Here is a 26,914-nt window from a genome sequence, read left to right on the forward strand (position 1 = left end):
TCCAAATCCCCCAAATTTATGAATATGTTAGGTTACAAGGCAGAGAGTTGCAGATAGTACTAGGTTGCTAATCAGATGACCTTCAAGCAGGGAGATTATCCGGGATTATCAGGGGGGATCTAACGTAATCATGAAAATGAAAAGTGAGAGGAAGCCAAAAGAGGGTCCTCAATATGGCTCTGCAAGAAGGTCAAGTGAAGCAATGCAAGGGTCGGTCACTGCTGACTTGGAAGATGGCAAGAGACTGGGATGTGCCCAGTGGCCCCTAGAAGCTGGAGAAGATGAGGAAACACATTCTCCCCTAGAGCCTCCAGAAGGGAACACAGGCTTGCCCATACCTTGACTTTAGCTTAGTGAGAATTATGTCAGACTTCTGACCTGCAGAACTAGAAGATAATAATTCTGTGTTGTCTGAAGCCACTAAATTTGTGGTAACTTATTATAGCAACAACGGAAAATGAATATATTCCAAAATATAAAGTTTAAGAAAGAAAACTTTCCAAATGGCTGCCTGTTTTCCGGACACATTTTCAGTCTGAGACTGTACAAATATTCATGCTACTTAGAAAGTAACTGTAGGGGTGCCTGGGTGGCTCAGTCCATAGAGCATGCAACTCTTGATTTCGGGGTTGTGAGTTCGAGCCCCATGGTGGGTGTAGAGCTTACTTAAAAATAAAATCTTTAAAAGAAGGCAGCAGGCACCTGGGTTGTTCAGTTGGTTGAGTGTCCTACTCTTTTTTTTTTTTAATTTTTTTTAACATTTTATTTATTTATGAGACAGAGAGAGACAGAGCATGAATGGGGGAGGGTCAGAGAGAGGGAGACAGAATCTGAAACAAGCTCCAGGCTCTGAGCTGTCAGCACAGAGCCCGACCCAGGGCTCGAACTCACGGACCGCGAGATCATGACCTGAGCCAAAAATCGGCCACTTAACCTACTAAGCCACCCAGGTGCCCCGAGTGTCCTACTCTTGATTTCGCCTCAGTTCCTGAGCTCACGGTTCATGGTTTCAGGCCCTAAATCAGGGTCCATGATGACCACCCACAAAGCCAGCTTGGGATTCTCTCTCTCTGTCCCTCTCTCTCTCTACCTCTCTCTCTCTCTGCCTCTCCCCTGCTCTGTGCTCTCTCTCTCTCTCTCTCTCGAAATAAATAAGCAGAATACTGTAGACTGGGGGACTTAAACAATAGACAATTACTTCTCACAGTTCTGAAGGTGGGAAGTCCAAGATCAGAACCAGCGTCTGGTGACAGCCTTCGTCCTGGTTTGCAGACAGCATCTTCTCATCATATCCTCATATGGTGGAGAAAGAGTGCCAGTTTCTTTCTTTCTTCTTTCTTTTTCTTTCTTTCTTTCTTTTTCTTTCTTTCTCTTTCTTTCTTTCTTTCTTTCTTCTTTCTTTCTTTCTTTCTTCTTTCTTTCTCTCTTTCTTTCTTTCTTTCTTTCTGTCTTTCTTCTTTCTTTCTTTCTTTTCATGTTTATTCGTTTTTGAAAGAAAGAGACAGCGGGGAAGGGACAGAGAGAGAAGGAGATACAGAATCCGAAGCAGGCTCCAGGCTCCGAGCTGTCAGCACAGGGCCCGACACCGGGCTCAGACTCAAAGACCGCGAGATCATGACCTGAGCCGAAGTCTGACACTTAAACAACTAAGCCACCCAGATGTCGCTAGGGCTCCAGTTTCTTCTAATGAAAACACTTAGCCATCATGGAGGCTCCACCCTCATGACCTTATTGAAATCTACCTACCTACAAAGGCCCCGCCTCCTACTGTCACCCCAGGTAGGGTTAGTTTAAGGATAGGACGTTTAGGAGAACACAAACACACAGTGCATCACAGCTACTTGACTCCTCGGAGCCTCGTTTTCTTCTCTGTAAAGAGGAGACAGGAATACTCCCCTCACATCTCATCGTTGCGATGAGAATTAAGTAATGCAGGTAGCATGCCTTTTTTAATAAATGTGATTTCACCTGCGTAATCCAGATGGTACTCAACTCACATGTTGTCGTTGCCAGTCCCCAGGCATCCCTCTGAAGAGAAGTATAGATTAACCAGAACTGGATCATCTGGACAGGGCAATCAGGATGGTGAGAGGTCTGGAAATCATGTCAGATGTAGCATGCCTGGCGGAACTGAGTATGAACAGTGAGACTAAGACTCGTTATTATAACTGCTCTCAGGAGGCATGACCAGACTTGTTTTATGTTGTCCCAGAGTGCCAAACTGGGACCAAAGGTCTGAAGTTATAGGATGCAGATTTTAGCTCCACCAAAGAACTTTCTGACAAGAATACCAGGACTCATAATTAACAATTCACATCACGGGCTCTTTGCCGTGAGCTGTGCACTGTTATTTTATTTAACTCCCCCAACAACCCTATGAGAAAGGGTTAGTGTAGAAACTGATGACTCGGAAACAAATGACTCGGACTTCACAATAGTTTGTTAAGTGGACGTTGGCTTACTGATAGCGAAATGGTCCGCTTGGAAGAAAAATGAGATGCCAATCCCTCTACCTGTGTTCGAGCTGGGTCTTGGGTAAACAGGTGGTCAAAAGGACAACTGGGAAGGAACATTGGCAATCAGTCAAGTTCCTTCATTTGAGAGATGAGGGACTGAGTGCCAGGGACGCATGAGGATTCGGACAAGGACACACAGCCAGTAAGCTGATGATGGGACGGACCATTTTCGCAGGCCTTACCGAAGCCCCAACGATGCCGGCTGTTAGCAGTCAGCCAGACGCCTGCCACGGAGAGTGTTGAATGCCCAAAAGGCAATGACTACGCAGTTCCAGGGAGTTGCTTGGCCAAGCGAGAGGCTACGCAATGAGCCCTCCATTCCCTCCACCCCCACCGGTAGCTCAGCTACACATCCGTGCCGTGCCTACAGGGTTCCTGTTCATCTCTCCTTACTAATCCTGAGCTCTGACGCTAAGCCTTGGGAGAAAGGCTTAGGCCAGCCAGACCACCACAGCTCCTGCCAGCTTTCCTCCTGAGAGGAGGCGACCACCGCTCTGCTGCTGGAGAAACCTGGGGGGGGCACTATGCCGTCATCACAGTCTCCTTCCTGCTGGGGACAAGTCAGGAGGAGTCACAAATTAATATTACTCAATGAATTAGTCTGGAAAGCAGCTACCCATGCCAGGCACTGTTCTAAAGTTTCAGGTGCATTAACTCAATGGGCTTTATGACCCTCCAGAATAGGTACCCAGACTTCCTCACACCACAAAACTGGCCAGTGGCGATTCGAACCCAGGCGGTGTGGCTGTGGAGCTCACACCTGCTCACGGGAAGTCTCAAGGCCGTCTCAAGGGCTCCCTTTACCGACACCACCGGTACTCAAGAAGGTCCACGCTGATTCCTTCAGGGTTATTTTGTCTTTCCAACTAAGGTGGACTACAATGCCTGGGCGTGTTATTCAGGGCTGCTGTGACAACGTACCACAAATCGGGTGATTTAAACAATAGAGAATTTATTGTCTTGAAGTTCTTGAGGCGCCAAGTCCAAAATCAAGATGTCGGCCGAGCTGGCTCTTTCAGAGGCCGTGAGGGAGATTCTGTTCCAGGCCTTCCAGCTAGCATCCGGTGGTTTCCTGGCAACCTTTGGAGTTCCGAGGCTTGTAGAAGGGTCACCGGATCTCTGCCTTCCTCTTCTCGTTGTGTTCTCTCTGCACGGGTGTGTGTGCGTGTGTCCAAATTTCCTTTTTATAAGAATACCAGTCATACTGGATTAGGATCCACCCTAACGACTTCATTTGAACTAATCTCATCTGCAATGACCCTATTTGCAAATAGGGTCACAGTTTGTGGTTCTGGGGGTTAGGGCTTCAACATAAAAATTGCGTGGGAGGCTGCGTGCCATAATTCAATCCATAACACTGGGTACAACCAACTAATCCAAAGAAGATTTGAAGAAATGTAACCGATTTCAGAGGACACGGTTAGAGTTTATTGGCACAAATGAACCAAACTAGGTAAGTGTTGTTTTAACACACACTAGATCATGTTTTGTAGAAAGATATAATTATACAATAATGAGACTGCTGGTCTCATTAGGCAAAGTGAATCTCCCAGAAGCTATGAGCCTAAGGGATTTAGGCCCCAGTCTGTGCTGTCCTGCCATTGTATGGAGAATGGGGATCAGGATATCCAGAGGAAAGAGCACAGGAGAGCAGGGACCAAAATCTCCAAACCCTCCACTGTGTCGGAATGGAGTGGTGGCTTAATTGTTTGATAAGGTCGTTTAAAGCACCTTTTCAGGGCTTTCTAGCTTTTACTAGAAAGGCAATCCTGAAACATGATAGATAGGACTGATATTTGGGGACAAGAGAACACTGGTGTGGTATTGAACAATGGTTACCAAATCCTGTCTAAGGTAGGTGATAAGTTTTCACCAACCAACTATAAAAAGAAGAAAAATGTGGACAAAATTAGTGTGAAGTTTCCATAAAAACATTTTTCATAAACGTATTCAAACTGATGGGCTATTGTTTTCCTTTATTCTCCTGTTCTTCTTCATCCTTTTAGTGTCAAAATGTCTTTTCTGAAATAATGGTGATAAAACATTATAGCTTTTTAAAATATTCTTGGTTGGCCAAATAAAAATGCCAACTGTGTATCAGTCCCCTCAAGCTTTTTTTTTTTTTTTTTTTAGCATTTATTTATTTTTGAGACAGAGAGAGAGAGACACAGCATGGACGGGGGAGGGGCAGAGAGAGAGAGGGAGACACAGAATCCGAAACAGGCTCCAGGCTCTGAGCTGTCAACACAGAGCCCGATGCAGGGCTCGAACTCACAAACCGCGAGATCATGACCTGAGCCGAAGTTGGACGCTTAACTGAGCCACCCAGGCGCCCCAGTCCCCTCAACCTTTTTAAGAACATTTTACTCGTATGTAAGACACACGACTGGGAATCAGTGCTGGAGTGTGACACTGTTAGAGGGGCAAGGGCCTCGGAAGACCAGCAATTCTTGGGAACGTGAGTTTACATGAACTGGGATGACTGGGGAGAACTTTACAAAAGTATTCATACTCAACCTCTGAGAGTATTGAATTAGAAAAATGGTGTACTACAGAAAAAATGAGAGAGAAAACCGAGAGAGAGGAAGATGTGGGGTGTGGGATCCAGGAGCGGGAGGAAGTCCCAAGAACTACCCCTGGGCACCAGGCCTCGGCAACAACTAGTCAGGAAAGGAAGTGCATAGGGAGAAAAAAGGTAATTTACAACTCTAGGAAAGCCATGCTTGTTGTGAAAGGAAACACATCACGCTACCGTAGTTCCTTCTCATCCGTGGGTGATACGCCCCGAGCCCCACTGTGTATGCCTGAAACAGTGGATAGCACTGAACCCCATATGTACTATTTTCTTCCTACACATGCATACCTATGACAAAGTTTAATTTATAAATTAGACACAGTAAGAGATTAATAATGAAACAGAACAATTATACTGTGACAAGTCGTGAATGTGATTTCTCAAAGTATCTTATTAAAAAAAAAAAACTTTTAATATTTATTTTTGCCAGAGAGAGAGAGTCAGAGCGTGAGCTGGGGTGGGGCAGAGAGAGGGAGACACAGAATCCAAAGCAGGCTCCAGGTTCCGAGCTGTCAGCACAGAGCCTGACACGGGGCTTGAGCTCACCAACCATGAGATCATGACCTGAGCTGAAACCGAGAGTCGGACGCTTAACCAACTGAGCCACCCAGGTGCCCCTCAAAGTATCTTACTGTCCGTACTTGCCCTTGTGATGATGTGAGTCAAACACTGAAGGTGGGGGGGGGGGCAGGGGGGCGGGGGGGGGACGACTGCAGCACACGCTACCCAGTGGTGGTTCTTGCGTGCTCGTTGTTAGTGTCCCAGAAAGCAGAAGGCACTCGAGATAATGCAGTGACCCACAGCCCGTAGTTAAGAGATGCTATCACCCCTATCAGCCCCAAAGGACAAGGTGAGGGAGAAGTTAATGTAAACTGAAAACGTGCAGTTGGCCAATTTGAGGCACAGGGACTTTTGGTTGAGGGACAGAATTGACTTAAAGAGCCCTCAAGGGAGGCAGCCAAGGGAATAAATACCCGGACCGCCCTCCTTCCTTCCTTCCCCTTCCCCCTGCTATAGATCTCCACTGGCTAAACCCAGCAGAATCTTAGAGGCCAGAAGTCTGTTGATGTAGTTCATACCGTTTCTTGGGCAGCAGAGTAGGGCAAAGGCAGATTTGGAGGGGCAAATGGAAGACATCTGGCGCACTCAGGATGCTATAAATACTAGTGACAACCCAAGTTCAGAAAACAAATTAGGAGGATGTGCGGGAGAAGCAGTGGGACTTGCAGTGTAAGATAGCTTGAGCTCAACCATGGCAGAAAGTAAGAGTTAATAGCTCCAAAGACAGCAGCACGTATGTTATTATTTATTAACATGGCGATACACAGAAGACCAACAATACCTAAATGAGTAATGCCTTTGGGGACGAAGGGAGTAGGGACATTATACGTCTTGCAATATTATGATTTTTAAAAAGTGATATATTTAATAAAAACAAATTAAGGGGGTGCCTGGGTGGCTCTGTCAGTTGAGGGTCCGACTTTGGCTCAGGTCTTCATCTCGTGGTTCCAGAGTTTGAGCCCCGCCATCGGGCTCTCTGCCTGCTTGGGATCCTCTGTCTCCCTCTCTCTGCCCCTCCCCTGCTCACGTGAGCACTCTGTCTCTCAAAAGTAAAATAAAACATTAAAGAAAACAAGGGGTGCCTGGGAGGCTCAGTCGGTTAAGCATCTGAGTTCGGCTCAGGTCACGATCTCACGGTTTGTGAGTTTGAGCCCCATTCGGGCTCTATACTGACAGCTCAGAGCCTAGAGCCTGCTTCAGATTTTGTGTCTCATGCTGTCTCTCCCTCTTTCTCTAAAATAAACATTAAAAAAGTTTTTTTAAACAAAACAAAAAAGTCAAGGAAGTTGCTAGAAAGCTACACAAAAAACTAACAGTGGTTACGTCTGTGGAGCTGGAATAAAGGCAGAGAAAGAACATTAACTTCTCATTTAACTTGCTCTTGAACTCTCCTACTACAAACATTTGCTGTTTTTTGTTTTTAATATTTTAAGTAATCTCCACACCTAACGCAGGGGCTTGAACCCACAACCCCAAGATCAAGAGATGCACACTCCACTGACTGAGCCAGCCAAGCACCCCTACATCTATTTTTATAATAGTTTTTATACCTTAAAAAAAAACCTCATTCGGGGGTTCTGTGCAAAAAACCTAATCAGCTGAACACAGTCGCTAAAGGGGATCTCTCTTTTCCTTCAGGTGGGGTGGAAGAGAAAAACTGTAAAGCTACTGCCTTGCATCAGATGAAGTCCAGGGTGGATCAATGACCTGACTCGACACACAGCTTAACAGAGCCTCAGTGAGGACCGAGGACTTCGAGGGCAGGAGTCCCTAACTTCTCCTTCTAAACTCATAGGGAATGCACACATCCAATACAAAGATATGGTCATCATCTTTGACTATTTATACATCCTGACACTAATGTGAAGAAGCCCAGGGAAGAGAGATGATGTGGGGACCCAGACCAGCAAAGGACTCTGCCCAGTCCCCCGTTAAAAACCACTCAATTTTGGAGTGTCTTATTATGCAAAGGTAATGGATACAATCTACTCTTAAAAAAAAAAAAAAAAAAAAAAAGATTGTTGTTTCACAACTATACAGATGCCATCGCACTGTAATTCTGCTTTTTGATGGGCTACAAAATGGCCCTTTTAAATATTTAAACTTTACCGGTACCACGCTCTAACCAGCTGAGCTAACCGGCCAACCCACTAAATATTTAAACGTTAAAAGAAAAAAAAGACACCACACACTAAACAGAATATTTAATATACTTCGTAAGAATAGAAGGAATGCAACAAGGATTAGAATTAGTGTATATTAGACATTTCTGTAAAAGGTATTCCATTTCTCAAAGGCGTCTCCCCAATTTCCCTGTCTTTTCTATTTTCTCAGAGCCATAAGCAGTAATTGCTACCCTCCTGAGTAAGCTTCTCTGTTGTATTAGACAGTAATTATATCTTTAAGTTTCAAGTCCTCATCATCCCTCCAAACACTTTCCTTTCACTGCACAGTCTCACTGCACTGTTTCACAGTAACAACATGCTCTGTTCAAATTCAAAGAGCCTGAACAAAAGCCAGAGGTCCAAGGATTTATGAGTACTGATTTAGTAGCCGTGTCTACAGGCACAACCCTTTTATTTCTTCGTAACTGTAATAAGAGAAATTAAAGCTACTTTAATGAAAAAGGAACTCAGGAATGAGATCATTAAATACAACTCACTAAACACATCTTAAATACAAATATCACGTATTTCCTGATTAGTATCAGGTAAGCAGCTAAGCTATCTATCCGGAATCCTGGTCTCAGAGAAAAAGGTCAGAGACAATTACAAGCAAGGTGCTTCATATTATCAGGTCCATTTTTAAACAATGCGATCCTTTGGGACAAGCACTTTAGTCTTTCTTTTTATCAGAGATTTCCATTGGTCCTTTTGTTGGTAATCCATTCATGTCTGTACCCTAAAATAAAAAACAATGATAGATATTAGTACAACAAAAAGACAATCATTTTAAGAGATCTTCTCTTTAAAAACAGACAAACTTCAAAATGAAAAAACCCTGGTTCCAGAAATGGGCAGGGTAGCTAAATTAGTGCAGAACACAGTTGAAGTGGAGCTTAACAAGCTCCAAGGCTAAAAAGAGTTGTCCAAATATTCATTTTAAAAAATAGTTTTTTTTCTTTTTTAGTTTATTTGGGGAAGGGCGGCAGAGAGAGAGAGGGAGATGGAGAATCCAAAGCAGGCTTTGAGCTGTCAGCACAGACCCCGACGCGGGGCTTGAACTCACCAACTGTGAGGTCATGACTTGAGCCAAAGTCAGATGTTCAACTGAGCCACCCAGGTGCCCCTTTTTGTGTGTGTGGTTTTTTGGTTTTTTTTTTTGCTTTAATTTCTATGATCCTTCCAACTAAATCTTTTACCCAAGTTATCAATCAATGAAACTGGCATATTTTAATATCATCTCTTCTCATCCATTAGCTATTTACTATTATTCTTACCAGCTAAGAAATACTGGTTACTATTATAGCTTAAAATCAAGACATAAATGCACTGACCAGAAGTCCAGTTTAAAACCTTAGTTCAAACCAAATGTTAATTACTTAAAAAACACCCCAAACCCCTTATTTTAAACAAAGAAATCAAGACACATTAAGGAAGGGGTGCCTGGGTGGCTCAGTCGGTTAAGCGGCCAACTGCTTCAGGTCATGATCTAGTGATCCATGGGTTTGAGCCCCGCATTGGGCTCTGTGATGACAGAGTCTGGAGCCTGCTTCAGATTCTGTGTCTCCTTCTTTGCCCCTCCCCTACTCATGCTCTGTCTGTCTCTCTCTCAAAAATAAACAAACATTAAAAAAAAAAAAAGGCACATTAAGGAAGCTTCTGGTTCCAAGAGCTTGCCTTTTTAAAGCCATGTATTTTACCTTGACTGTACCAACCCCCTCACCTGCCCTTATTCAAGGTATTTTCGTGTTCCTACCTTGCAGTCTACTTGGTCTTTGTTTTTGTCGTGGGATTCTCGGAGGGCTTTACTAGGCCACATGCGACTAACAAAGGGGGAGAGCAGAGGGTATATGTACGGCTCCAGGAACTTCTTGTAGATCCAGAGCAGAACTGGAATGACGATGCAAGGGATACACACCATCCTCCCAGGCTGGGGTCCCGAAGTGCTGGCACACGTGAAAACACAAGTTTGGTTAGCAGACATGAATGACGCAAGGAACTTACCTAGGTTAAGATACTGGACAGGACCAGTTCTACATTAAAGGAAAAACTTAAATCATTAATTAGCGAAAAGCACAAGTCTATTCAATAAAATGCTACTTTCTGTAAAGGAGTAACAGGTGTAGACATAATAAAAATAATAGTGAGGCTCCCGTCTCCAGGCCTCTTCAGTCACTTTTTCCCAACCATAAATGTGATAAAGGAAAGACACCAGTTAGTTGCTGGGTACCAGGCAGTTAGGCCCTGTGCATTTATTAACTATGTAATCCTCAAAAACTCCAGTGAGATGGAGTACCCTTGCCATTTCCATACAAAGAAAAGTAGGCTCAAAGACATGGAACATTAATTATGACTTCTATTCCAGTTTGGTGGGAATTAACTCCCAGGGCCTAATCATCTTCAGAAACTGACAATATTGACCAGCGAAAACCCCAAGGCTAAGGGCAAATCTTCTAACATGGAATTCGCTAAGGACTCACTTTGGAAGACCTCTGGGCTGCAAATCAGCTGGACTTTCCCAGGCAACAACTCTCCATTGATAGATTTGCTCTCTCTCTTTTTTTTTAATGTTTATTTTTGAAAAAGGGAGAGAGCGCGAGTGCACGTGAGCGGGGAAGGGGCAGAGAGAGCCGCAGACACAGAATCTGAAGCAGGCTTCCAGGCTCTGAGCGGTCAGCGCAGAGCCCGACACGGGGCTTGAACTCATGAACTGTGAGATCACGACCTGAGCTGAAGTCAGACACTTAACTGACTGAGTCACCTAGGCTCCCCTGCCTTTTTCTTTTTAATAGCAATTAAAGTATGCTGAGAAAAAAAAAATTATGCGGTATTATTATCGTTATAAGTAAATTGTCCATTTCAAAAAAAAAATTAATACCTCGAATTTCCTTAATTAGAAATCTTGAAATTTCTCAAAACCAACAACACTACTTCCATAATATACTACTGAACCAAAGACTTTAAATTTACAAGAATTTTTAATCCCTTAAAGTAGGCATGAAACACTAACAAGCTTCAGAACAGTGCAGAAAACTAATAGTTCAGAACGCTAAAATTTCCTATTTTGGAGGCACCTGGGTGGCTCAGTTGGTTAAATGTCCCCTGATTTTGGCTCAGGTCATGATTTCAGGGTTTGCAGGCTCTGCACTAACAGCTCAGAGCCTGCTTGGGATTCTCTCTCTCTCCCTCTCTGCCTCTCCCCTACCCATGCTCACTCTCTTGCTCTCTCAAAATAAACCCCCCAAAAAACTTACTTCAAAATATTGCAAATCAGGTAGTACTTGCTGGCAAATGAATCGGCACAATGACTACACTAAGGTGATTTAAAATTATTCACAATACAAGTAAGCAGCAGTATAGACAACCCAATCTGAATGTGGCTTTGAAATGAATTACAAGAGCTATAAACAAGTTAACATAAATGTACATCAAGGAACGATCAGCTATTTTATAAAGGATTCATAGCTACATTCTTTCAGACAGTCCTCTGGTCAAATTAAAGTAACATTATAAGAATTTACCAAACTATTTTGTTCCGAAGTTTTAAAGAACATATTTTCTGATGAAAAAACCCAAACCGAGCACTGAGCCTTTTTCAGCATTTACCAAGCAATCATTATTTTTGGCCACAGACCTTCTGAATTTGGTCTGAAGGGATGTGGTTTTTAGGTCTTGCACTCTTACACCACAGCCTACTAAGCAAAGCAGACTGGTCGGCAGCTGCCAGAATATGAGACCTGTTCTCACCACTTTCGAATTGGTGTCCTTGGGCAAATTATCCAAGGAGTCTGATCTTGATTCCTTCCAGTGGAAAATTAGGACAATAGCCTCTCTCACGGGATGCAGATGGATTAGATATGTTAATAACGAATACAAAGGCCAGAAGAGTGTGTGAATGGGTTAAGTGCCTTCTAAGCGTTGTTACCACAAAAAAACCAGGAACCTCCCCCCCACCCCCAACAACAAACCCAGATCCAAAAGCTGCAACCCGTCCAAAGTTCACGCAAAGGCAAATAGTAACTAGAGTTGGTTAAGATCAGAATTCCCAATTCTGGTTTCCTACCTCAATACTCTTGCTTTTTCCCCTAACAAAAATACAATGATCAAGTTATTCCCCTGACAGTGCTCCTAGGCTAGGACTAGGTTCAGTTAATGACCGGCAGCCCATCATCACAGATTCATCTTTACCTACTCCTAATTATTGTCTTAAAGAAACTCTCAAGAGCAAGTACTACCAATCGCTTATGTCACAAACATGGCTTTTATAAAACTGTTTAGCTCTCTTCATAATGAAACTACTGTATTTTATCTCTCAATCTTTATGACACTCTGAGGAACTTCATACATGTGGAAACTGTGGCTTAGGAAGGTCTAGAAATTGGCTATGACAAACTGATAAGATGATTATCATTCTACTTTCATGAAGCCAGTTCTCGGATATTACAGCAAAGCGGGCAAAACGCATTTAAACTGTCGGAGGAGAGGAATTCGCTTTCATTCGGCTTAGTCCAAGACAACGGACTACAGAGGAAAAGGCTGAGGCTCTGTTAGAAATCTGGCAGGTACCGTGTCGGAACGCCACCTCCCTTCAGGTAACCCCGTTTGGCACATCGTTCTACGGGACGGGCTGATTCAAAGACAACGACAAAGGACAGGACAGGATACGAGCGAACGGTGGTGAAGACAAGAGAGCGAAGTGAAGCCGACAGTGCAGGCCAAGGAAGAGGATAAACGGACATATGGAAAGGGAGAGGCGGGCCGGGAGGCGGGCGGCCGCGGACGGAGGAGGTAACGGCGAGGGGAGGGCAGGAGGCAGGGGCGCGCGTCTGGAGGGCGAAGCGGGGTATCCCGGGAGAGCGCAGGCGGGCCGCGGGGTGCCCGGCGCAGGCCAACTGTAGGCGGGTGGGGCTCGCTCAGCACCACCCGGGCTGGAGCCTGCGAAGCGGCCAGACGGCACCAGGGACCCCCCCGCGCGCACCCCCGCCCCGAACCCGCAGCCGAAAGCCCCAGCCCACCGGGCACCGCTCACCCGCGTCCACCGGGTCCAAGTGGAAATGTCCGCACTTCCGGAGGGAGGGACGTGCTGCCGCCGAGCCAATGGGCACCGCAAAAGGGGCCGACAAAGGCGCGCCTGCGTCAGGCTGAGGACGCGCAGGACGTAGCGGTGACGCCCAGGCGGACGCGCGCCCTGACTTCCGGCGCCGGCACCTTAAGCGCAAACCCTGCGCTCAAGGGAGTCGGGGAGTCAGCTGTCCCGGACACTCGAACAAAATCCAAAACGTTGATCCGGATACGGCGGGTGCCGGTGGTTCACCGCCATAGAGAAGGTCACTCCACTTGCGTGTAAGGACCAGGCTGTTACCGAACGCTGTTGTGACTAAACTTCACTGTGCTAGTTAAAAGGGTCGGATTCAGGCAGGGAATTAACACGAAGTTGCTTTAAGTGCTAATTGGACCCTCACAGACTGCAGTTAGGACTGTAAACAGCACGACAGGCGAAATCCAGGAAATCCACTCTTGGTACAGACCCAAGAGAAATGAGGACACGCCCACACAAGCTTGTAGTTTCAGCTGCACTACCCACAATAGCTCAAAAAAGGGGTCCAAACGTTATTAGTTTATACGATGCATACCTATTTGTCAAAAAATAGACTTGCTTTATCACAAAATACTATGCAAAATTAAAGCCAGTGACAAAAGACCACATACTGTCAACTCATTCGCATGAAATGTCCAAAAGAGGAAAATCTATACATCCATGTTAGTAGTTGCTCAAGGCTGGATTGGGTTAGGTAAGGTTCCTCTTGGGATAATGAAAATGCCCACAAAGATTTGCCCAGTGACAGATGTGTAACAATATAATAAAATAAATATAATAAAAGCCATCAACTGAATTGTGTTTGGGTGAGTAGGTGTTAAGTCTCAATAGAAGTGGTTGGAAAAAAATTCAGAAATAGCCCCATACTCAGATTCCATTTTATGCAAGGTAGCACCAAGTAATTCAAAACAGCCTGTTTCCAAATCAAAATTAGCCCTGTTAGCACAGGGCTAACAGAATAATCAGTTTCTAATTCTAATCAGAAGAAAACCCATTTGATCCATTTTGTGAGGATACTTGTAATACGTTTAATAATAAAGACAACCAGCATTCTGTTTTTACTTTTATTTGCATGTATTTCATGCAGAATTTACTCCCGGGCCATAAGTTTTTGTTTCTTCAGTTTCTTCTGGGATATCTGGGGAAAGAAAAAAAAAGGCTGTAACAAGTTTCCTGGAGAAGTTTGCACATGTTAAAAGGAAGAGGTAAAGGCAATTCCTCTGGCATAGAGAAATGGCACGGGGGAGTGGCAGGGGAGTTTGTGCTGAAGACTGGAGACAGGGAGACCATGTGATTAAGTGGCAACAAGAACGGAAGACAGTATTTAAGAAATTAAACCAACAGAAGTTAGTTAGGCTGAAGGGCGGGGGGGAATCTAGAATCACTCCCAGGTTCCCGGCTTAAAGAACTGAATGGGATCATTTACTGCAAACAAGCTTATTAGTTTGGGGAGGACGGAGGGGCCCTTTTTTTGCACATGTTGCATTTTAAGTTGCTATAAAAATTCAGGTGGGGCCATCAGCAGATAATTATACCGTGCTGATATGTGTATATACAAAAAAGCAGTATCATACACAAAACCGATCAACGACTTAAGTAACAGTGAGTAATTTACCTTTTTCTTCTGTGCAACCTCCTCTTCTGGTTTAGGAACAATCTGCTCTTTTTCAGTAAGGATCATCTCAATGTGGCAGGGAGAGCTCATGTATGGGTTAATCCGACCATGAGCCCTGTAAGTTCTACGCCGCATTTTGGGGGCTTTGTTCACCTGGATGTGCTCAATGACCAGAGAATCTACATCTAAACCCTGGGAAGAGATGAACAAAATCAAATTGACATCTTTATCTCAACACCACAAACCTTATCACTGGAAAATCAAGTCCCCATCTTTGCAAGGCAAACCTTAAGACTTCAAATAGCCTGTCAAACATTTTTTTGCTTTCACCTTTATTCTAAGGGTCCTTCCTTAAATCTAAATAACTATTAAAACTCAGTGCAGGGTGCGCCTGGGTGGCTCAGTCGGTTAAGCGTCTGACTTCGGCTCAGGTCATGATCTCACGGTCCATGAGTTTGAGCCCTGCGTCGGGCTCTGTGCTGACAGTGCAGAGCCTGGAGCCTGTTTCAGATTCTGTGTCTCCCTCTCTCTCTCTGACCCTCCCCCACTCAGGCTCTGTCTCTGTGTCAAAAATAAATAAACATTAAAAAAAACCACAAAAAACTCAGCGCTATATGCAGCTTGTAAGGGGCCTCCCTAAAAGTCATGAAGGGGAGTGGATCATGCTTCTGAAGATCTACACACAAAATATTGGTCTTCTGGAAATTAGGAGGTAGAGATTTAAAAAAACGAATGGGAAATTTCAGTTACTGAGAAAACAAGACAGTCAAAGAAAAAATCTGGACAATAGCAACAATAATTGAATAACAATCCAAGTTATATGCATATAAATAAAGATGCTGGGGTGCCTGGGTGGCTCAGTTGAGTGTCCAACTTTGGATCAGGTCACGATCTCGCAGTTTGTTGGAGTTCACCCCACACCGGGCTCTCTGCTGTCAGCAGAGCCCACTTCAGATCCTCTGTCCCCCTCTCTGCCCCTCCCCCGCATGTGCACTCTCTAGCTCTCTAAATAAATAAAAGTCAATGGTTTAGGTACCTTAAGTTCAGCATTACTCTCTGCATTTTTAAGCATGTGCAGTAAAAATTCGGCACTCTTTTTGGGCCACCGACCCTGTGTCCAGCCCCACTGTTTGGCCTAAAAGGAATCCAAGGAACACGTTAGTCATTTCCCCTCATTTTAATCAGTGTTACAACCAATATGATTTTTAATCCAACACCAAGGTTGCTCAGAACAGTTTTTTTTTCATGGTTAATCCAAAGGTGTCCTAAGATGGTCATCCCAGCAACCAGAAAGAACCTGATTCCAGGCAGATCCTAACCCCACCCGACCCCTCTCCATTACAAAGTCATTTCAGACAGCCACTGTGAGTGCTCACCTGGGCACACCTACCAACTCCACCATTGTAGCGTCGGAATGGCACACATTGCTTCTGCAAAGTGACATCTTTCAGATACTTGGTGGCTTTTCGGATATGCATACCCTTGATGGCCTGGGCAGTTTCCCGTGTGTTCTAAGTATAAACAGTATAAACTGTGACTTAACGATGTGAAAGAGTAACAATTTTTGAAGTAAACACGAAATTGTTTTTTAAAATGTCAACATACATCAACAAAAGATTTCCCGTTCTCTAAAGGGGAGGGAATATGAGAAAAAAAAACCCGTCTGTGATTAAAAGCCAGGGAGACTTGGAAGTCAGGGAAAAATAAACCCCAAACCTCTATTAAGTGTAATAGGTTTTATTTTTTAAAAATTTTAAATGTTTATTTTTGAGAGAAAAGAACATGAGATGGGAGGGGCAGAGAGAAAGGGAAGACACAGAATCTGAAGCAGGTTCCAGGCTCTGAACGGTCAGGACGGAACCCGACCTGAAGCTTGAACCTGGGAACTGAGAGATCATGACGTGACCCAAAGTCCGACGTTCACTGACTGAGCCACCCAGGCGCCCCCTAACTATAATGCTTTAACTCCATCATCTTGTAACCATGTTATTAAGGGTCTTGTTATCTTGATCTCTACACCAAGTTCTCCAATAGTTCTCTGGTAATCTCACGCAATTCCACAAATCAAAGTGCTCATTATATGATTGATCATTACAGACTCGATGCCTCAAAGGTGACTGCTCAGAACTGATTAGTTTTCATGGTAAATCCAAAGGTGTCCTAAGAAACGCATCACTGCAGCCACCTTTTTAGAATGGTAAAAAACAAAACAAAACAAAAAAAAAACAAACCAAAACACTGGAACAATGTGGCACAACCCTTTCAGAACATATATGAGGATTCACATACCTTAAAGTGAACACGAAGATTTGAACCTCTTGATTTGCATGCTGAAAAATAAAAGTTTTGGTTAATTTTGGGTTATCTTATGATTCCTCCTACCCCAAGATAAGGAATTTAGATCCCTTCCGGTTCACTTACATTTTGTCGGGTTTTCCGGGTCAAGTGAATAGCGAACCATTTTCAGAGATCACCTGGAAGGGATCAGGAGGAAATTCTGTCAACACACATTCACAGTCACCGATGCGGTTTAAATACATATTAAATGCTACCGACAGCCGCTCAGAAAGTAGTTGTTTTCACGGTCAATCCAAAGGTGTCCTAAGAAATGCCATCATCGCAGCCATCCTTTTCTCCAGAGCTTTCTTCCCCGCTGCATCTACTAGGGACTCGGACCTCATGAGCCCTTTTCCCCCTCTGAAGGAGAACGTGGCCGGGCTCAACCCCACTCTGGATCCCTCAGGAGTATAAGGACTCCACGCAATGGCACCGCAGAATGCTCGTCTACAACCCTCTGCACGCTCCCTCCCCACAGAAGGTGATGCCATCTTCCCAGGTGCTTTTGGGCTATTAGGTTAAGCGCCATCGAACTTGAAACACTCTTTCAAATGGGTAAGTGAAGCCTCAACCCAACTTCACTTTTACTCCCCCAAACTCTCTCGTTGCAGCCCCACACGCGCCGCGTCGCGGCCAGCAATCACCGCAACACACTGGCCCTCGGGAGTCGGAAACGGCACTGACGACAGGCCGCCGGTACCCGTTCCACTCCCATTCCCGCCCATCGCGGCCTTCTGCTCCGACACGTCCCCCTGCACAGAGGGACATCGCCTTCAGCAAAGAATCAGTAGCCGCAGGAGGCTTCCTCCCGCGGGCATAGCCATCAGCGCCACCGAAGCCCGGATGGCGGCGATAACTGGAGGATTCAGCTCTCGGAGAGAGATAGCAAAGAGTCACTCACCTCAGGCCGCTTACAGGAAGAGGAAGAGCGGTGGCTCCTGGGAGAATTCATGCGCACTCGACCTCTCGCGAGATCTCCAGCCTGAAGAACGTGATTTGAAGATAGGCGGAGCGCTAAGAGAAAGGGAATGTGGGATATACTTGAGAGGATCTGGAAACGAATTGCCTTCTTAGGGAGTGTCTCAAAATTCTCCTTTTTTGATATCCAGAAATAAAGTTATGGATTTTAAATATCAGTTAAGAACAGGCCTGTAATTCTAGCACAGGATCACGTATTATTAGGTATAGCTGGCACATTTATTCATCAACATTTGTTAGATTTGATTATGTGATCACGCACCTCTAAAAGTGGTAGGTAAATGGACAATTAAGAAGATGTAAAGGATGGGACGTAATTATGGTAATCAGAGAATTCTCTGGAGGGGGATACCACCCAATCAGTTCTACTGAAGAGTGCCACTTCTAGATCTTCCGGTGCAGAAAAACCCTTGGGCACTATCTTCCCTTTCTTCCTCACCCAAGTCATCTATCTGGTTATTCCTTCTCAGCCATTGGTGGTGTTAGCACTTTGGGTCTTCTATTTCTTTTTTTGTTTTGTTTTTCTTGTTAATATAATTTATTGTCAAATTGGCTAACAAAAGTGTGTACAGCGTGCTCTTGGTTTTGGGGGTAGATTCCCGTGGTTCATCGCTTACATACAATAACCAGTACTCATCCCAGCAAGTGTCCTCCTCAAGGTCCATCACCCATTTTCCCCTCTCCCCCAGCAGCCCATCAACCCTCAGATTGTTCTCTGTATTTAAGAGTCTCTTATGATCTCCCTCTCTGTTTGTGACTATTTTTCCCCCTTCCCTTCCCCCATGGTCTTCTGTTACATTTCTCAAGTTCCACCTATGAATGAAAATATATATCTGTCTTCCTCTGACTGGCTCTTCTATTTCAAAGCACTGTCACTCCAGGCAAATTTGAACTCTAAGTGAAAGAACTCTGGACAATGCTCTAAGCACTCTTGGTTTCTTGACCTCAATTCCAGAGACCTCAGTCCTAGGTCCCTCTCCTGGAGTCCACTTCCATTGCCAGATGATGGATTCCACAGTCTTTCCTCAGTAGTTCCCATCCCTCACATGGCTTCCAGCAGAGGCTGAGAACACCCAAACTGTTTCCATTCCACATCTCTTGCCTTAACTAGCCCCAAGTATCAAACTACTTTCCGGACACATTTCGCAGCAGGTCTGGGGGTCAAATACTTGAAACCTAAAGTACCCTTATCATTCAAGTTTCTTGGAATTATATCTTGAAGCTTGATTAGATTCAGTTCAATACCAGGGGCAAGAAAACTTCATAGGTGATATTGTGTAGGTGGTATTTCCCCTTGCATCCTATCAGAATGCACGTAGTGTCATCTGAGTGTCGCATTTGTACTGATGTTAAGATGGGTAAGTGAGTTCAGGAGTTGTAGGTCTTATCCCTTCTTTATAAAGTTCGACATCAGCTTTTCAGCTAATGGCTTTAGCAGCTGTTGAAACTATTTACCTATATCCATTATTTCAGCTGGAGTTAAAACTGGTGATTTTTTTTTTCTCCCTCAGTCTATCAGTGTTTTTTAGCTGGACTTGTGTCAAAAAGAATTTTCCCTCTTTCAATTATTTGATTATCTTGAAATATAGTTCATATAGAAAAGGCAGGATAAAGCTTAATCTTCCCATTTATTTATGGGCTTTCAGAAAAATGAGCTGGTTTCCTCAAAGGTTTGCCAAAGGTGACTGATTTGGATTTTTACAAATCAGCTTTATTAAGGTATACTTGATGTATAATAAAATTCCCCCAGTTTTTTAGCATAGAATTTATTGTTTTGACAGATAAATACAGTCATATAGGCACCACCATGATCATGATGTAGAACATTTCCATCTTCCCCAAAGTTCCATCCTGCCTCTTCATAGCTAATCCCTTTCTCCCACCCATGGGAACCAACAGCTATTGATCTGCTTTCTGTCACTATAGTTTTGCCTTTTCCAGAATATCACGTAAATGGAATCATATAGTGTGCAGTGTTTTGTGTCTGGCTTCTTTTGTTTAGCACAATGCTTTTGAAATTCACTTAGACTGTCTCAGTCTAAGTTGCGTGTATCAGTCAGCCATTTTTTTGTTATTGAATAGAATTCCGTTATACAGCTATATCACAATTTATCAGTTCAGCCACAGACAGACATTTGTGTTGTTTCAGGTTTTTGGCTCTGATGAACACACCGGTTGTGAACATCTGAGTGCAAATTTTCGTGTGGACACGTGTTTTCATTTATCTTCAGGCAGATACCTAGGAGTGAAATTGCTTGGTTACATGTTAAGTTTATGTTGAACTTTTTAAGAAACCCCCAAACTGTTTTCTAACGCACCTGTATCTTTTGATATCCCCACCAGCAATGTAAGAGGGTTCCAGTTTCTGTATGCCCTTGCCAAAACTTGGTATTGTCTGTCTTTTTAATTATTGATTGTAATGGCTATGTAGTGGCATATCATTGTGGTTTTTGACTGCATTTCCCTAAAGTCTAACGATGTTGAGCATCTTTTCACATGCTTATTTGACATTCAGCTTTCTGAAGTATGTGTTCAACTCTTTTGGCCATTTAAAAATGGATTATTTGTCTTCTTATCGAGTTGTAAGCGTTATTTATTCATGCTGGATACAAGTGTTTTATAAGCTTTGCAAATATGTCCTCCCTGACTCTGACTTGTCTTTTTATTTTCTTAATAATGTCTAACAAAGTGAAAAAGTTAAAAATTTTTTCTCCCTTTTTTAAAAAAATTGTTTATTTTAGAGAGGTAGGGGGAGAGGGGCAAAGGGAGAGAAAGAATCCTAAGCAGGCTCCCTGCTCAGCATGGAGCCCGGTGTGGGTCTCCATCCCACGACTCTGGGATTATGACTCGAGCTGAAATCACGAGTGGGACACTCAACTGATTGAGCCACCCAGGTGCCCCACCAAAGTTTTAAATTTTGATGAAGTTCAATGTATTGATTAAAACAAATAAATTGTGATTCTGGTATCATACCTAAGAAATCTTTGCCTATCCCAAGGTAATTATTTCTTTCCCATGTTTTCTAAACTAAACGAAACTAAACTAACCGAACCTAGACTAAACTAAAACAAAAAAGTTTTAGTTCTTACATTTGGGTTGAATTAATTTTTGTAACTCAGTTTCATTTGACATAAGGTCCAAATCAATCTTTTTGCATGTGGATATTCCATTTTTCTAGCACCATTTGCTGAGACCATGGTCTTTTCTTTATTGAACTGTTGTGGCATTTTTATTGAAAATCAATTGACCAGAAAGGGGAGGATTTATTTCTGGACTTCCACTTCTGGTCCATCGATCTATTTGATTATCTTTGTAGCAGCATGTCACTGTCATGTAACTTTACAGCCAAATTTGAAATCAGCTAGCATATGTTTTCCAACTTTATTCTTTTTGAAGGTGTTTCGGCTCTCCTGGGTCCTCTATGTTTGCATATAAATTTTAGGATCAGCTTGTAAATTTCTACAAAAAGTCTGCTGGGATTTTGATAGGGACTGCATTGAATTGAAGAGGTAATTAAAGTAAAATGAGTTTATATGGATGATCAGTACGAGGCTTCAGAAGAACCTGGACACCTTGATCTGGGACTTCTAGCCTCTAGGATTTTAAGAAAATAAATTTCTGTTTAAACCTGCTAATCTGTGGCACTTTATTATGAAAGCCCAAGCACACTGATATACCTTCTCTCTCCAATAACTTCCAGTTCCCTATTTCCAAGGCTTCTACCAATATCAGTATTATATCCTTCCAGAAAAATTCTATGAATTACAAACACTCCCAGGATAGTATACTGTATACAATCTTCTGCATCTTGCTTTCTGTTTATCTTTGTTTTTGAGAGAGAGAGAGAGAGGTGAGAGAGAGAGAGAGAGAGCGAGCACAACTGGGGGGCAGAGGTGGGTAGAGAGAGAGGGAGACACAGAATCTGAAGCAGGCTCCAGGCTCTGAGCTGTCAGCAGAGAGCCGGACACGGGGCTGGAACCCATGAACTGCGAGAGCATGACCTGAGCTGAAGTCAGACGCTTGACCGACTGAGCCACCCCGATTGACATCTCTTATACTGGGTGTTGTGACTGCATGCTTTACATTTGCCACTTTCTGGAAACTCCTGAATAGATGAGGTAGATGGCCCAGATTGGGCTTCCCAGAAAGCAGAGTCTGAGATAGAAATTAAGTAGTGCTCATGGATTCAGTATCGTGGAAAGGAGACAGGACTGATCAGAGGGTCAAGTTAGGGTGGGATGCGGTCCCAGTGAAGGTATCAGCCAGCACCTGCTCCTACCTAGGGGACCTCTGGAGCTGGTTGTTCCTTCTGACTTGTCCCAACCTGGGTGGGGGCTGGGCCTCTGTCCCACCCATGGATTCGTCACTGGACGGGGCTTCTCCAGGAAGATGTGAAGCAGTTGTCGTCAGCTAATTCTCAGAGACGACTGAGACGGCTGAGGACTGACAGCACTCCTGACAGAGGGAGAAGAAGTCCTTCATTCCTGAAGAAAGACGAGGGAGGCACATCTCAGTGTCCACGGCAACAGGCGCTGTTGTTTCATTTTACAGATAAGATAAACAAGGTTCAAAGGGACAGGGCTGGGATTTGAACCCAGATCTCCTCTCCGCGCCTGTGTTCTTTCTCACCATCCTTGCCGCCAGTTCTTCACCTTCCTGTCTTCCCGACTGCTTCCCAGTGACCTCCAGGTTTCCTGGTGACCTGTGGCTCACTGGGGCTGCCCTCACTTCCGCGTCCTGCCTCGGGACAGTCCATTTCTCGACTTCCACTCCAGCTTCTGCACGGCTCTCCAGGCCTGGCCCACACTCCCACCTTCTCAGAATACTGTTGCTTGCATTCATAGGAGGGACCGAATGAGAGCAGGTCGAGGAGGATTATTCCGGCTCCGAGGTGCTGGGTGGATTGGGGAGATCAGGAACCTCAGAGTGGATCATGGCAGAACCCCAGAAAAAACTAGCAGATATTCAGGCATGAGGTCGTGAGTTTGGCAAAGGTAGAGAAGGTGGGAGCGGTATCGCAAATGCCTCTGGGCTCCTTGAAACGGGACAGAGACACAACTCCCCTGAGACCTCCTATTGGCTTCTCCTTAATGATGACCTCTGGGGCTCCATTTACTACCTAGATCTCCAGGGAGCAGCAGGAAACAACAAACCTTCAGTCTTTCCAAGTGGTAGCCATTCTCTTCTCTGACCCCACAAGTCAAGATATCAAGTGGGCCCTGCGGGGGTTTGACAGTTTGTCCAAACAACTGTTCTTTTTTTTTTTTTTTTTTTTTAGCTGAAGCTATAAATCTGTTGGGAAAAAAATCTGTCTGCTTGGCCATTCAATCAGTCGGCCAGTCTGGATTAGTCTGACCATCTTCTCAGAAAAGAATGTCTTTGGGGGATTTTCAGATGAGTGAATATTCAATGTTCTGTCTTTTAGCATTGTCCCCCACCTTCCCTGCCCCTTTGTATAATACTCTTAGAGGGTTGGCTCCTGGGCCTCCAGGAGAACCAAGGAGGATAGTCTTAATCCCCTGGCAGATACTTATTCTGCCCTCCTCATTCTAAACCTCCCCACAATGCTGTTTGAGCTTCACTTGGAAATGGGCTTTATTCGCCAGGAAAGGGGAATTCTTTTCATGACAATAAGGAAAATGTAATCCTTTATTCAGGGGGTTGGAGGCCTTTTCTTTCCCCCTCAGGCTGATGGGCTGCTGCCCTCTCCTCCCTGTTGCCTGGTCTGTCTTTCCTGTACCTCCCAGAGCTACCGCTGGGGTGGCGGGGATCACCTAGAGGGATACTGGCATCCAGAAACTGGGGACGGGATTCCAGTGCTTCCCTGCTGGGTGACTCAATGCAGGTGGTTTGGTTTGGCCCAGCTTTGTTCCTTCATCTGTAAAAAAGGAAGTTAACAATACCAATTGCTGAGACATAGGAGATAGTGAAAAGACATTGTGAATAGCATAAAATAGGTATTTGGTAAATGTTGGGTCGTTCCTTCCTTCTTCCTTTCTCCTCAGAATTTATTCTTGGATATCACCTGATCAGATACTTGTCCCTCTGTGACACTCTGCAGTGGTTTTCCTCGGGGTGTCTCCTCCAGACCCATTCTCTGGTGTCTGTGCCCTGCTCCGTGCCCCTTGAGGTGGAGCCCACTGACTGCTACCCTGGTTGGTGATGGCCAATGGTGAGCATGGGCAGGAGTTGGGAGGTTATGGGGAGAGAAGTCGGGCTATTTCTTCCCAGCTCCCTGGCTGCCTTGGCACTGGGTTCTGGAGTGGCTCTATCCCTCCAAGACTACGGCCCCTGCCAGATTGCCCCTCCTCCCAGGCTCAGATTTCCTTGGACCCCATTACAGTGTCAACTTTCCTTGTCCCACTAGTCCTGGGCATTGAAATGGCTTTGTGCTGTGAGGTTTCTGGGTGTGTTTCCGCGTCCCTTATTAGTTTGCCCACATCTCTCAATTTCCTTAAAGCCTCTTCTGGTGAACTCTCTGCATGTAATTGTTTCCTGCAGGCATATAAACAGAGGTTATCTACCCTCTATTTGAATACCTCTAGGTACCAGAGCTCAATATTTGTCTTTTTCACGCCCATTTCAAAAATAATGATGTACTTGAGGACGGAGCTCATGTTTAGGGTACATAGTGCTACGTACGCTTCGTCACACTCACTCCCCACAATGACTTTGTAAGAAGGTTGTACTGTCCACATTTTGCAGAGGACGGACCCGAGACTCAGGGAAGTTTTGCAACCTGTCCCGGATCCTGCAGCTAATAGGTGGCACAGGACACATTTGGCTTAGTTAGGTTGGCCTCACTCCAGCATTTTTTTCTCGCCATTACACCTGCCTGTCAGGGGGAAGAATTCCAAACAAGGAAAACTGGAAAATGGGAAAATTTGCCTTGTATTTCACAATTTCACCCAGGGCTAGCCTCAAGGAAACCTTAATATTGTTCACAAAAACTTCTTTTGAAGGGTACAGTCTCTTGTGGGGTGGCTGGGTGACACCATGAGCCACTAGATGGCACCAGTTCAGCGTTGGGTAAAGCTTGTCTCCGTAGTTTTTGTGGGCAAAGGGTGCGGGTAGCAAGTTCGTCTGTTTACTTTGACAAGTGAATATAACTTTGATCTAATGGCCTCTGTGTTTCCTCCAAACTGGGCTGCCTTAAGTTTTTCAATGATGAGGCTCTGAATGGACGGAGACTGGGGTTGGGGTTATGGGGGGTGGTGGGAATGAGACGACACAGAATGATGAAGGTTTGGCCCCAGGGAAACCTGGCAGGCTAGATAGAGGGAAACAGTACTGACCTACGACACCGAACCAAGAAAACTCACTCAAAGACCGTGAGACCATTAGAGCTGGAAGGGTCTGATGAGCTCTTCCAGCCCTACTCTTTCATTATGCAGATGAAGAAACATTCTGCTGTTCTCTGTGTAACAGAAAGTGATCCCCAACTTACCCGGTTGTCCTAATAAAAAATATTGTCCCAACATTTCTTGCCTTGTGGCCTTCCTGGTGGCTGGGGCCTTTTGTAAGGCAACTAGATAAAGGGTGAGGCTTTGTTTCTGACGGGGATTTCTTTTTGTCCCCATAACACTCTCTAGACAAAGTTTTCAAACAGTTTTTTCTTTCTTTCTTTCTTCCTAAAATGTTTGTTTGTTTGTTTGTTTGTTTTTTGAGAGAGAGAGCACACACGTGCGTGCAGGGGAGCGGTAGAGAGGATCCAAAGGGGGCTCTGTGCTAACAGCAGAGAGCCCCATATGGGCTCCAACTCACAAACCATGAGATCATGACCTGAGCCTAAAAGAAGCGTCAGAGGCTTAACGGACTGAGCCACCCAGGCACCCCAGTTTTTTCTTTTTTAATTATTATTTAATTGGTTCCCAAAATCAAAACAGTGTAAAAAAATATCTAATAAAAAGTCTCACTCCTATCCCTTTCCCAATCTGTCTCATTCACCCCTCCCCTCAAACCCCAGGTAATTACCATTAAAAAAAAATTGTTTTATGTTTATTTTTGAGAGAGAGAGAGATAGATCATGAGCAGGGGAGGGGCAGAGAGAGAGGGAGACACAGAATCCAAAGCAGGCTCTAGGCTCCGAGATGTCAGCCCAGAGCCGGATGCAGGGCTTGAACTCACAGACTGTGATATCATGACCTGAGGTCGGCGCTCAACAGACTGAGCCACCCAGGCAGCCTGATAACCACCATTCTTATTTTAACTTGGGTGTTCTTTAGGCAAACACAACCGAGTGTAAACATGGAAAGGTATATTTATTTCTTTGCAGGAAATGATTCTCCATTGTTGCTTCCCGCCTGCTGCTAAATTCCCTTTCATTTTCACTTGCCCTCAGCGGTGATTTCCATAATGACCGCATTTTTTTTTTTTAAGGAATAAAAAGTTGAGACATAAGGCCTGATAAGTATCAGAAAACTGTGTCTGGATGATGCTCCTGTTCTGGCAAATGCGGAAGCTATTGTCGCTGCAGCTTGTCCAGAGCTCCTTATCTTTTCCCAAGTCCCCTTTCACTCCCGGAGGAAGGCTTTCCTGCTTCCTGAGCCGTGCAAGAGACCCTGCGTCTGTCTAGCCTCCTCACTTTGGAGCCTCTTCACCTCCCCTACCCTTCCCGGGGTGCTCCTCTCGCTCAGCACCTGCCGGGCTCCCCCCACCCGCAACATCCGCGGGGCTCCCACTCATCCCTTACTCAGCCGAATGCTGGGCTCCCCCTCTGCCTTTAGACACCCCCAACTCCTCCTTCTCTTCCTCCAACTCTTCACCGTCCCTTTCTTGCCCCCTTTGCCATGAAAGTTCTCCAAAGACTAGCTAGATTTCCTCACCGCAGAGCTCAGTTTGCTACAGCTTAGTTAGCACCTGTGGGGAGGAAGAGTCAAAGATAAAAAAGATGTGGTCTCTGTCCCTAAGGCTCTTAAGCTCAGACCTAATTTAGTGACATACAGGGGTTCTGTGCACGAATACAGGCGCGGTGCAACCAGGCTGAGCACAGAGTGGGGACTCGATATATTTCTGGGTCCGACGGGGAGAGTCCCCACCTGTGGAGCCCTCCAGGTTCTGGAGCATGGAATA

At 44.7% G+C, this 26,914-nt stretch overlaps 2 protein-coding genes, 1 long non-coding RNA gene and 3 other non-coding genes across 7 annotated transcripts; 1 reads left to right on the top strand and 5 right to left on the bottom strand.

Moving 5' to 3' along the window:
- Positions 1-3,123: 3,123 nt before the first annotated feature.
- On the top strand, positions 3,124-8,318 carry LOC106974954 (uncharacterized). Its single transcript, XR_001430240.3, has 2 exons — positions 3,124-3,969; positions 7,291-8,318. It is a non-coding gene; the product is annotated as an uncharacterized LOC106974954 (long non-coding RNA).
- On the bottom strand, positions 7,840-13,002 carry CD3H18orf32 (chromosome D3 C18orf32 homolog). 2 transcript variants are annotated; one of them, XM_015072244.3, is made up of 3 exons: positions 12,844-13,002; positions 9,571-9,760; positions 7,840-8,553 (listed from the first exon to the last, which is right to left on the bottom strand). In XM_015072244.3, exons 2-3 carry the CDS (start codon positions 9,733-9,735, stop codon positions 8,488-8,490), a joined length of 231 nt encoding a protein of 76 aa, XP_014927730.1. In that variant the 5' UTR covers positions 9,736-9,760; positions 12,844-13,002; the 3' UTR covers positions 7,840-8,487. The 2 variants fall into 2 exon arrangements, with proteins under 2 accessions (XP_014927730.1, XP_026924740.1); XM_027068939.2 differs by lacking the exon at positions 12,844-13,002 and adding an exon at positions 11,562-11,746.
- Positions 13,003-13,915: 913 nt separating this feature from the next.
- RPL17 (ribosomal protein L17) lies at positions 13,916-17,001 on the bottom strand. The gene is made up of 6 exons (XM_015072243.3): positions 16,949-17,001; positions 16,817-16,857; positions 15,904-16,038; positions 15,564-15,662; positions 14,528-14,719; positions 13,916-14,050 (listed from the first exon to the last, which is right to left on the bottom strand). The coding sequence occupies exons 1-6, from the start codon at positions 16,986-16,988 to the stop codon at positions 14,003-14,005; spliced, it is 555 nt and encodes a 184-aa protein (XP_014927729.1). The 5' UTR covers positions 16,989-17,001; the 3' UTR covers positions 13,916-14,002.
- On the bottom strand, positions 15,749-15,813 carry LOC113602399 (small nucleolar RNA SNORD58). Its single transcript, XR_003423820.1, has one exon. It is a non-coding gene; the product is annotated as a small nucleolar RNA SNORD58 (small nucleolar RNA).
- LOC113602400 (small nucleolar RNA SNORD58) lies at positions 16,644-16,708 on the bottom strand. Its single transcript, XR_003423821.1, has one exon. It is a non-coding gene; the product is annotated as a small nucleolar RNA SNORD58 (small nucleolar RNA).
- Positions 17,002-17,084: 83 nt separating the features above from the next.
- Positions 17,085-17,150, bottom strand: LOC113602401 (small nucleolar RNA SNORD58). The gene has a single exon (XR_003423823.1). It is a non-coding gene; the product is annotated as a small nucleolar RNA SNORD58 (small nucleolar RNA).
- Between the last annotated feature and the right edge of the window lie 9,764 nt (positions 17,151-26,914).

Source organism: Acinonyx jubatus, chromosome D3 (assembly GCF_027475565.1).
Source record: "Acinonyx jubatus isolate Ajub_Pintada_27869175 chromosome D3, VMU_Ajub_asm_v1.0, whole genome shotgun sequence".
NCBI classification, from domain to species: domain Eukaryota; kingdom Metazoa; phylum Chordata; class Mammalia; order Carnivora; family Felidae; genus Acinonyx; species Acinonyx jubatus.